The 12871-nt window shown below is 32.6% G+C and overlaps 1 protein-coding gene across 1 annotated transcript in view; it reads right to left on the reverse strand.

The window, feature by feature from the left end:
- Nucleotides 1-3852: 3852 nt before the first annotated feature.
- Nucleotides 3853-12871, reverse strand: part of LOC105329079 (HEAT repeat-containing protein 3) — a 30461-nt gene continuing 21442 nt past the window's right edge. The window contains exons 8-16 of the mRNA XM_034482963.2: nucleotides 9441-9534; nucleotides 8458-8558; nucleotides 7677-7739; nucleotides 7529-7587; nucleotides 6907-7043; nucleotides 6345-6427; nucleotides 5944-6099; nucleotides 4588-4761; nucleotides 3853-4134 (exon numbers count right to left, since the gene is read on the reverse strand). Of these exons, the coding sequence (XP_034338854.2) occupies nucleotides 4027-4134; nucleotides 4588-4761; nucleotides 5944-6099; nucleotides 6345-6427; nucleotides 6907-7043; nucleotides 7529-7587; nucleotides 7677-7739; nucleotides 8458-8558; nucleotides 9441-9534 (975 nt within the window). The 3' untranslated portion in view covers nucleotides 3853-4026. The remainder of the gene's footprint in view (nucleotides 4135-4587; nucleotides 4762-5943; nucleotides 6100-6344; nucleotides 6428-6906; nucleotides 7044-7528; nucleotides 7588-7676; nucleotides 7740-8457; nucleotides 8559-9440; nucleotides 9535-12871) is intronic.

A 12871-nucleotide genomic window follows, 5' to 3' on the forward strand; every position in this document is an offset into this window, starting at 1 on the left:
ATTTAAGGGCTATAGAAGATTTTTTCGAAAAGTTATTCAAGTTATCTAATACAAAGAATTTATAGAGGTGCATGTAAAATGCAATAAGAATTAGTTCTATCTTTAACGCTTTCAAATTGAATTATGGGTGGAGGTCATACCGGCATGTCATTGCTATTAGTATTGCCATAATGATTTAGAATATGCAAGGAAATGTTCGGGAAAAGACTTTGTTATACTAGTACTATCATATTATGTTATTCTTTAAATAGGACAAGACTACTCAGTTTTTCAAGTTAAAATATTACATATGAATAGAATCTATAAACGAAAATTGTCTTTTCGACATTAACCAAAATACGCCGAATTAAAAACCAAAGAGACAGATATAACGCACATATTAACTGGATTAATCTACACGATAGCGGTGATTAAAATGATATAAATTTAAAAAAAAAATGGTATTTAATGGAATATATATATAGGGTTTCAAATGTGAAGTAATCTATCGAATGAAGTTGTGCATATACATGCATGTACATCGAAGGAATAGATAGTGGCAGCAGTGCCTGCTAATAATAGAGTGAAGTTAGTCTTATAGTTCAGCATTCTCGACCCTTTCACCAATCCCGTTTTTATCAGCCGCCCCCTGTCAGACCTTCCTTATTGTTAGTCCATAACATATACTAACGGTACATTTAAAAGTTTTCGTGTACTAGTATGTATACGTTCGTGTATTGTAAACAATCGCTCACTTCAATGGAGTTAATGGTTATCTGGCTATGAACATATGTAAATAATGTACTCGTTGCAAGACGGATCACTTTTAACCTTCTTCGTCTCTTCCTACCTTTTCAGTGTCAAGAGGCAGTTGAACTTAAAACTTTAAAAACATTTATCATTTTCTGGGAGTTGAACTTATGTTCAATTCATTCAGAACTTTTTGCAAACACATCTTAGTGATTTTGTACGAGTTTTATCGAGAGGGTTTGTGTGCGCTGATTTACTCAAATGTATATATTATACTATTTGCATCAGCAGATAAAATTAAACAACTCTATGATAAACTCTGCTGTTTTTATTCTACAGCTTATATAGAAAATAGGTTTAAAAGAAGCAATTATTGCATAATGTATTCTACGTTAAGATATCGACGCTTTCGTTTTCATGAGCATCGATGATACTGCAATAACGTAAGTCACTTTGATCATTGTGGTTTGAAAGTTCAAATTTTGAATTCTGACTCCCCGGAATACTTTTCGTACTTTGATTATTTTAGTAAATAAAACAATCAAATGTCATGCTGTAAATTTTGTATTTACACCCATCTAGTTAATTCAAAATTTACAACATGACACAAAACTAATTTTAAAGTATTTCTGTTCTAAGTAGTTGTTGCATTTAACCTTGAAGTTTTGGTTTCATAAACTTCAAGAAAATTTGCTTGCACTTGATGTCGAATGTCAACAGGTAGTATGTTAAGGTCATTGTGTAACCGTTTAGCAAACCTTAGGTCAATTTTTGTGTAAACTATTTTGATAACAACTTGTTATCACATATAACCGTCGACGATTTATACTACTTCGGAACCCCCAGGACAATCTGCGGGCTTCGTATCTGGGTGATTTCAGAATCTGTCTCAGAGTAAACGACGTCTTGAGGAAAATGGAGATCTTAGTTGAAATAAAGAAGACTTTGTCTGATTATGGTATGCGCTTATCTAGACCATGCTTCGTCTTCTATAAACTTCCTAAAACGTGTAACTTGTGGTTACAATTTATTTACGATTAGAGTATAATTGCAACAAACGTTTTGTTTATTCGGCTTTTTCTTTTTTACGTTACAATTAAAATTAAATATAATAATTATAGATACACTTTTTTCCATATCACAGCCTTCGGCCCTCGGGATGATACTGGAGTACCGGGCTGATACAGGCTGTGATGTGGAAAAGGGTATATATTATTCTCTGCGTATTTTACTTCATCGCTTTATATGAATACATCTTTGAAAATTCCTGTTAAAAAAATAAAACTGAATAAAGAAATAAAACAAACATGCATAATAATAAACATGCATAATAAAGAATTTTCCTCTAATTTTTGTTTTACTTATATAAGTCTCCGAAGCTTACTCCTTATGGCATTGGCTCTTGCTTCAGGGCTGATGAAACGACGATAGTGCAATTTAGTACATGAATTAAATACTGCAACTTGTTTGGGTTTTTTCTAGATAAAGGAAAAGTTCGAGGGAATTAATTTTCATAAGTCAGAATTACATTGAGCACATATGCTTCTCGAATACCAAGTTGCTGTCCATCTTGGTAGGCAGTGACCTTTACTTTTGCAAAAGACAAATGACATGGTTTTAGGTCAGTCAAAGGACGAACTGTAATTAATTGTCTGTCCCAAGATAATGTCCCACCAACTCTTCCTACCTGTGAGAAGATAATGTCCCACCAACTCTTTATATCTGTGAGAATATGATAACATGTGACGAATCTAAAGTATCAGTATTGGGCGGTGAACATATAAGTTTTCCAAACGACAAAAATCTCGTCATTTTTCTCTCCTACTTTTATGATACGAATTATTTTATCTTGAGATATCAATGCAGATGAAAGTACATCAAAATGAAATATACATGTGATCACCGAAACAGTTTTAATAAAATCTCAAATTGTACAAAGTTGACCATAAAATGCAATTTAAAATTTCTTTCAGAGGGAAAAATGTTAACGGTCTTGCGGGTTTCGAACTTGTGACTTGCAGATAAATATAGCTGCCGCCTTAACCTATTGCACTACGCTGTTAGATGTCAGCGTATAGGTTGGCAAAGAAAAAATAGCATTAACTTTAATGTTGATTTTATTGTTTGTTTGGGAAAAAGTGCACCACAATATGGAGGTGTCTCATACCTCCTGAAGACTTTTATAAAAGGTAGTTGTGAAATGAAGCAGGTGGATAAACAATACAAGTGTTTCCAAGTGACACTTGTGAGGATACACACAGAGAAGGTTATCAAACGTTTGTTTAAGGACCTCATCTGATAAGATAACAAGTTGAACGTTTCCGTGTTGTTTGTCTACGTAAAAACAGTATCTTTCTTCTATCTTTGTTTAGGTCTCTATCCAGTTATCTCCATTTGTATCCACTAGTGGTCTCATTAGAGAATTTCCCAAAGTACTTCAAAGTCACAGAGTAAACCTTATTCAAAAATACAGTAGTGTAGTTTGATCAAGATGTATGCAGATTAACATCAATCAAATCGAAAGATTGTTCAACATACCGGTAGCTAACTTGGTGTATCTTTTCCCATCTGATATTATATGAAATATAAATGCTTAGCTCTGCATGGAAGAATGTCTCTTCCATTTGAAAGAACTTGTATGTCATTCTAAGAATACTAAAATCCTCAAAGTTTACAAACTTTAACATCAGATGCAGTTTGAACTAACATAAGTCTCATAGGCTCTAACAGTGACCGGAGTACCATAGCCCATATACTGTGGAATCATTAGAATTCGTGGTGGCTCAATTTTGATGGTAGTCGTGGGTAGCTCTCGCCCACGAATTTAAATCCTCAACGAAAAGTAATTATAAAAGGTTTGGTTTACCTACTGAAGCTGAAAACTGACTCATCCACGAAATTAGATCCCCACGAACAAGCAAAAACCCACAATCCACGAAAATTGGCCCCCACGAAATTAAATGATTCCACAGTATCAGCCAAAAAGTCTCAAACTGGATTATTTTATAATAGCTAAATACATGTAATCTTTTTAAAAAATGCATATATTTTCATTCAATTTATTTTTTATCCCCCATTAACATTCTTCTTAACTTCATCCACCTTCAAGAAAAGGAAAACAACTTCTTTCTTATAATAGGTAATTTATTAAAACAATAGCTTTATACAGCACCTGTATCACTTCATAAACCATACACAACTTTTGTATTGCATATAACTAATATCAATACTTGAAGACAGTAAAATTTCATAAAATGTCAACAATCCAATATGAAACATAAATGCAATAAAAATAGTCTATGACTTTTTCTTAGAGAGTTTATATTTCACAAATCGAATCAGGTTAGTTTTAGCTGTAGAAATCACAGGGTAGTGCTCGTCTGGTTTTCTTTTTATCAGGTTTACCTGTGGGCAAGAAGAAACAATTAACATTTTTCAATAAATATTAGTATACCATATTAAGTTAAATTATAAGATGACGAGAGAATATCTAATTCGCTAATTTTCCAATGAAAAGGTCATTTGACCATTTTCAGCAAGCAATGAGTCATTTTATTTATTTCATACGAAACTGAAAACTGGTCTGCAATAATAAACGCATGATTTTATTTGGGACCAGGGTTGCTTGTGCTTTTTAGCAGATATTTTTTCATATAATACAAGACTTTGTGTAATATGGTTGAAATTCATATTCTTCATTCCATAACTGTATGTAAATTTCATACCGGGTTTCTATTTACGTGATTAACAAATACTTTAAGAATCGAATCAAGAATAAATAAATGTCAGTTTTCATACAGTGCTCTAAGAGGGCACCTTATTTAAATCAGCATATACATGCTACATTTTCTCACTTACTCTAGATTTCATTTCAGGCACGAATTTTGACAGTCGGTCTGTTAGACAAATGTCATGGTCGATGGAGTCTAGATGATCCTCTCCGAACACATCAAACAAGCTATCCAAAGCCTCGGAAACAACCCATAAATCCTTGTCTCCACAGACAATGGTCAGCAAAAAAATCCCAATATTCTGTTCAATAGAGAGCACAAATTTATGAATAGATACATTTTGAAAAGAATTTTACCCCATCCCCTTCTGCTAATCTTTTCATCATCTCGATTCATTCAAAGGAATAAATGATTTAATTAAATCATCAACTTTCATGCATCTTCAAAACAAATTTGAGAATTGACTTTTTATTTCTATGTTTACTATATTTTATCTCACAGAAAAACTTACCTGGCTCTATACACAGTATTTTTTAAATTATATGTAGATAAGATTTACATTCAGTGTACATTTCCTTTTATGTTTGCACTGGAAATCTGCGACGTTCAATTTTCTATGAATACACTTTGCTAATTTATGCACCACGAGCACATATATAAACGTCTTCACATGTTTTGAGTATATTTATTTTTGTAAGATTAAATGAAACTTTCAATTTTACATTAACAATTTGATATGTACTTTATCAAAAATAATCATTAAATTATATCTACTCCTTAATAGAAAAGATTTTTCTCTACAAAGTTTCTGGCACTATATGTTTAGTTATGGAAGCAAACTAAATAACATGTTAATATTGCTGTTCCATTTATGTTTCATACCCCTGACTGAGAGGGTATATAATAGCTTAACAGCAACAATGCACATATATTTCAAACAAATAAACGTCAGTATGAATATAAATATCAGCATTGAATGCTTATTTTTGGATGTCGTTAGTCCTGTAAGATACCAAGCAGTGCAGACAAATTATCATACCGTACCTATTCAATTTGTCTGCACCGCTTGGTTTGTTACAAGACTAATGCCGTCCAAAAATAGGCATTCAATGCCTAAATACTGTAGATTCCTATTTAAACATGAGGAATTAATATCCGCGTAAAAGTGCATCTCGCGAATTTTAAAATCTCGCTTTTATTTTTTGGACATATGAAAACTACATGAAGCTATGATCAAAATTTGGCATTCGCAATTTTATGTTCTCGCGATTTGATCGAAAACAGCTGAATCGTGGAATTAAGTACTTGCGTAAAATAAGGAATCTACAGTAATTGCCTTTGATTTGACTACCACATATCTAATTTACAATAACTGATAAACAAATTCAACAATTTAAATAAATAATTTTGACTGGCACAGATGGTGATGCTTAATATACTTGTACTTGATAAGTGATAGATGTCTTTATCAAGAACAACCAACCTTCAGGGTGTCAACATTGGGTAAATCAGCTTGCTTGCTGAACACTACACCCACTATGGCTACGATTCGTACAATGTTGACCCTCACATCAGCCAGCTGACAAGAGCGACCAATGCCGAACAGGAACTGAAGGTCAGATACTGAAATCTCTAGCAGCTGAAAGTGAAAAAAAATATATTCCCATTAATAATTTACTGACACATCCTTGGTGTTTTGTTTGTATATTAAATCAAAAGTTCCTCCAAATTACTTCACCAAAATCTACAGTTTTTAAACTTGATAATTCACATCCATAGTATCGGTAATTTTTCGACAGAAAGTAAAACTTTGTAATCACTATCACAGTATTTTTTATTAGCTAATACATGTATAGCCTGCACTAATTTGTTTAGTATACACACCTTCTGGGACCCAGCACTAGAGAGTTTCTGTATCACAGCCCGCAGTGCACTGGTTGTAGCCTCCAACAACATCTCATCAGTCTCTGTAAAAACAACCAATAAGTATGTCAGTCACTCATCTCATACTGTACATGTAGAGTAATAACTAATCTTGGTCATAGAAATATTATAAAAGACTGTTCTATGTTTAGCGTCTTAACCCATGACATCAAAGAGAAAAAAACAAATTCCATTAATCTATGCCCTCTTTTAAAGTTAAAAAAATATGTGTGCAAGATTGTAACTAGAAATATGTCCAGCTGTATAGCAAAATGCTATAGATGGAATCTTGCTGTTTTTTAATTTGCTATGCTGGTATACTATGATGTTTCAAGTAAACAGAGATCAGAGTCATACTAATACCATTAAAATAATGCCTTTAACCATTCCTTTAAACTAAGATGCAGAACCAACTAGACACAACATAATATAACATAAAGCTACCCTTACTATAGCGGACAAAACCTTAACTTAAACGTCCAAATAATGAGTTTGGGCTACATGGTAAGTTTTCCAAACTTACTATCAATGTTTGCCAACAGGGAGGCTAGGCTGCTCCAAACTTGGTGTAGTCTGTCTGCTCCACCTAACAAATCCACGTCCATACAATTCACCATATTGTTCATACACAGCAGAGCATGAGCTTGCAAATTCACAAAGCTAAAAATGTACATGTAGATCCCATCTTTCAGTATTCATTGAAATTGTATAAAATACATTATAACATACATGAATAGCATTGATGAACTATCACTGGTCAAAACTGGAATAACTACAAGAGATTTATTTTAGAAAGACAATGGTATAATCATTGGAACACAGGGCAGAATCAAATAACAGTGATACTAAGTGTGGATTAATCTAATTCTGTTGGCATTTATCTTACATGAAGATGCAGACAGTTGTTTAAACCAGATTATGCATAACACCAATGATGAATTTATAAAATCTTCCTTAAATATTCCACCTGAATTTGTATGTGACAATGTAAAACTTGAGCACAAGATAAGAGATTGCTAACATCACAAAATTTCCTGTTCATTGTGTGGATGTATTTACAATTCAATTCACATTAAATACTAGTAGGGGCACATTTGTAAACCTGCTTTTACATTTTTTCAGACTCAAGATTGAAACAAACAAACCTTTTTGAAACACTACTGGGAAGACCACAGCAGTCCACAGGGGAACACTTCGAACACACCTGCAAAACAAAAACACAATTATGCATATGGCTGAAACATGTCAGAAAAATGACGTTCAGAATGTTTCAGAAGAATCATTGACATTTACCTTTTCAAACACACAAAATCCTTTGACAGCTTGTTGAACTTCAGTTGACACACAGAGGGAAGACTAAAGATGAAAGTGAAATAAGAAAACAAAAACCTGAAGGGATACACAGTAAAACATGCTTATAAGGAAGTGCCAGGGACATGCAATTTTGCTTGTTATAAGCATAATTTGTTATATCTTACCTCCTGCTAAATTGTAAGAAAGTTATTGGCTTACAGCAGTCACGTGGAGACTATGTATATTCCATACGTAGTCAGTAGAAAATATTACCCCCTTTGAGCATTATGACGTCACTTTAGGTACTCAAATTGAAACTTTTAGTATTATTACAAAAGCTTGACTTCATTGTTTTATTTACTTTTTATCATAAAAAAAGACAGTCGGTAAGATATAATCGCTACATGGTTTGTAGTTGACCTAATATGGTTTATACATGATCAGTAAATTCCATATTGCCCCATACACTCTTGCCCCATATGGAATTTACTGATCATGTATAAACCATATTAGGTCAACTTCAAACCATGTAACTAATATTATCCGTCTAGTTTACAACATGTTATAAAGTCACAGGGAATGAAAATCACTTTTCTGTAAGCATTAACTCATACAAGCGTGTTTGCTATAAGCATGTCTTACTGAAGGTAGTTTCCTTCATTTCTTAACTAACCTGAACCAACAGAAATACTTCTCTTACATATATTAAGCTTTGTTGCCTTACAAAACTTCAACATTTTACACCCCCTCTTTTTCCATTCAGCCGTCCAATTCCACTTACAAACATATCAATGGTCTCCTGATCCATGTCCTCCTCTTCTTCTGCTGTTTCTTCCTCACAGCTACTGGATTCACTATTTCCCATATCTTCCCATCCATCATCTGTATGTAGAGATTGATCCTTTGAGAACTTCAGTTAGCACATTTTCAAAGGAATCAATGTCCATCAAACTCCTTTCTCAAATCTCAGTTTTATCCCTGCATACAATTAGGGCTGGGCCAATATATTGAAATATCGATAATTTGGATATAATGTGCGGACGATATGTGTACATGTATATTGATACGTGTGCATAAATATTGATGCTAAATATTAAATTCCCATCTTTTTTTATTTTATGCTTTAAATTTTATTTACTTGTAAAATATTGTTCAATATGAACTCACAATTTTATAAACCTCACTAAATGGCATAAAAAGGTGATCATGTTAAAGGCAGTATAATAAACTTTGTTCCTTTCAGGGCTTAATGTTTAAATATTGTGAGTAAAATTCATTATTTTTTTATTGAAAGGAAAATATGATGATACATATTGTAACATCACACAAACTTCATAAGATATATCAATAGATAAAACAATGTATCATCCCAGCCCTATAAATACATGTACAATGCACATATAACCATTTCATAAACCACTACTATGTAACTGTAGTTGTAGAAGAAATTACATCACATTTCTAATCTAAAACGAAAACCAATTAAATTTCTTTTACAAAAAATGTTAAATTATTGTCAAGTACACAATTATTATTTTTGAATTTCTTCATCCACTCCATAAGGTTTGTCTACCAAAAAGCTAGATCGCTGAATGGTTCAAACCTATCACCAAGTCCTTGGTAATAATAAATATGAAAATTGCTGGAATAATTTTGACTGCTACATCTTTATCTTTTTACCATACATTGTAAATGTTACATTTTTCAGGAAAATTGAATTATCTAAAATATTAAATTATTGTGTCATTTGGTCAAGAAGCTTACCATCTGTACAGCATATATTGGCTACTATTTCCATTGCTATTTGCTGAGCAGTTAACACATTTTGAACATCCCTAAATGTTTCCTCCAACTCTTCCTGTAAAAATATCAACATTTAATAGGTATTTTCAAATGCCTCATATTAAAAAATCAAAGGCTTGAAGGGCCAAAATGGCATCGAGTTGAAATTAATTTGAAGAGTACAAACCTGAACAATTTTTTTAAAAAGTCAAAATAATCTCCATGCACTTAACAGAAATAAATATATATTGTTTTATTTATGGTATTCCATCATTGATCACACATACATTTAGGTACTATTGATTAAAAAAATCCTTAAAACAAATTATGATTCTGTAACTCTTAAGAAATGTATGTACTACAATAACATGAGACCAACTTTTCTTATTGTTTTGCTAGAAATTAATTTTTTTTTTTAAATTGAGTCGGGTGGTCAATTTAACACAAATAAAATTTAATATAGATTTTATGCAGTCAACTAAAATAATAAAAATATCAAAATGAAGTGCGATTTCTTTTATTATCAAAAATCATTCTAATTTGGTTATTGACCATTCATTTAGAAACTAGAAAACTGACCAGTCAGGAAGGGCCCCGCTATGACAATTAATATAGAGAAGTGAAAAAAACTTTGAATTCCATCCTCTTTATATTAAGAATGATGAAAAATAAATGCCCGGCAGAAGATGTAAAGAACTGGAATATATAGGATCTCGTGATTTGTAGTTGGATATGATTTTCATCCAACAATTAAAGTGTTTTTTTCTTGAGCCTTAGTGAGGGGATAAAACACACAAGTTGGATAAAAATCATATTATACTACAAATCATGAGATTCTATTTATCCCATATTTTATACACCGCAATCAATGTTTACACTGTTTATAAAACTCTACATTATTTTTACTTCATTATGCCTAGGCAAATCCCATTGGAAAGTCACAACTGTGGAATATCAAAAAAATATCCAATGAGTCATATCCACGGGATAAAGTGGGTTAACATGGGATGAAATAAAATTTGTTAAAAAAACAAAGAATTGATACCAATGCAATGATACCTAGGCTTTGCCTCTATTCAATAAAACTATCATAAATCATTGTGTACGGTATTTTAACCAAAAAAAATATGAATATTATATTTCAAATCCATATTTCAAAGAATGTACACAATACTACACATCATTCAAAATTGACCTTAACTTCAAAACAAAGTTCATTTGCAGACACAGGCAGTGCAGTTATTAATCTCAATGTGACAGATAAAGATAAAGCTTAGGATTTTCTTCCTGTGGAAGGTTAATTAATCCCAAAGGACAAATATTGCACAGCCTTCCATGTATACAATGGTAACATTCTCAGCAGTTATCTCTCTTTGCCCATTCATTCTCAGCAGTTATCTCTCTTTGCCCATTCTTCTTATGCATAGTTAGGAATCTACCCCACCACCCCAGCTCCAAACCAGAAGACATAGAGAACCAAACTTAGCATCAAAATATGTATTTCTGCCTACTGAACTACCATACCAAATTTGAACTTGATTGGGCAACCATAAAAAAAGTTATTAGAAAAAAACAGGAAATTTGTGGACGGAAGAGTGACAGACGGACGGACGGACAGAAGGACGGACGGACAGAGTGATTACTAAAGGGCACCCGCAAATCCTTGCGGGGCCCTAATTAGTATCAATCTTACTTACTTTTTAATAACAAATATAAAGACAAATACATTAGTCAACTACTTTCAAATAAATAAAAATTATGTGTTTATCACAAAATTAATCAAATTACAATTCATTACAAATTGACTCACCTTATTCCTAAAAAGTTTTAAATGTTACTTAAAAATCTTAAGTTATAGAAATATCCTTGAGGTTAAAAAATTGTAGATAATTTTTTTCTTTATTTAAATAGAATTAATTAGTATTAAAATTATAATTGTATTTAATTCTATGTATTGTATATTGCTAATAAAAACTCTTTCTCGCATTATCACCCGTGTGAGATCGGTTTGTCCGCTGTGAGACAGCAGTGTGAGATTTTTCTGTCTTACACTGTGTATTACTACGCCGTTTTAAAACGTAAACAAACGTTGTCTGTTGTAGGGAAATGCAAAATGGTGCATTGAAATTATCCATTAAGTAATTGTGTTGCTTAATTAATTACAATTTCTCATATTTTTAATTAAAAAACTGTCATATGCTCTCATTTTGACTTGCACTATTTGAAGCATGCGGAGGGATTAACCGAAAGTAATCTTTTGAAGGTCATAACAGAAAGTTCTCAAACATCATTTTTTAAGGTAATATAATGCGAGAATAATAATCATTCATTATATAATCGTGTGGGATAGTGAAATTCCACCTCGGGGCCAAGATTCACGGTCTAGGACTCGGCAAAGCCTCGTCCTAGACCGTGAATCTTGGCCCCGAGGTGGAATTTCACTAAGCCTCGTCCTAGACCATGAATCTTGGCCCCGAGGTGGAATTTCACTATCCCACACTTGTAATAATGAATGATTCTATTAGTCTCTTATTATCAATTGATTTAAAAAATCACATGGGTCCAAATGACACGGACCGAAAATATCAGGGGTAGATATAAGAAAGCACCCGTTCACATCGTTTAGAGTCACAAATTACAAGTGAAAGTAGTTGGTTTAAAGTTTCTTTAGGTTGTAGATATATTTGTCGCTCTGTGCAGGAAGTTTTTTGTTTCTTAAGGTCAGACAACACGTTCCTCGAGAATATTTTTTGTAACTCCTCGTAATAAAGAGTTCCAATGAAAAATATTAATTTCATAATTATTCTAAAAAATGATTAAAATTTAATTGGATGTGGTTATGTGTCTAGATGGCCGAGTGGTTAGAACCGTGGCCGCTCACTGCCAGAAGCATATAGGTTCTAAAGGTCGTGAGTTCAAAGCCCCGCCCTGGCCGAGACAGAGTTCCAATATAGTGAATTTTGCTGCGCTGTATATGTATTTATTTTTATATCAGCAATTCAAGTGTATTTTCAAGAAGATTAGTAAATTGCATACTCTAGTATTTTGCAGAAATGCCTGGTAAGGTACTCTAATTTTTTGCAAGAAAGCTTGTCAAAATAGTAGTAAACCATCAACAAATTCCTGGAAAAAGTTACATAAAATTGAGGAACGTGTTGTCTGACCTTAAAGATCAAGCATTTATACATTGTCAACATTCGATATGGATACAAAATAATCTGTTTTGCAGGCAGGTATATTTCATAAAAAAATTGAATATGTAGGCCTAACTATCACATGTGTCTCTGTGCAAGTGTATTCATCCGCTGAAACCCAGACATATTGTTAACAATAAAATATGAACATTGTCAAAGACATCAACTATTTTGTTATCTGCCTACTTGTTAAATTGACGTAGAGTTCTGTTCTAAAGG

Source organism: Magallana gigas, chromosome 3, assembly GCF_963853765.1.
Source record: "Magallana gigas chromosome 3, xbMagGiga1.1, whole genome shotgun sequence".
NCBI lineage: Eukaryota > Metazoa > Mollusca > Bivalvia > Ostreida > Ostreidae > Magallana > Magallana gigas.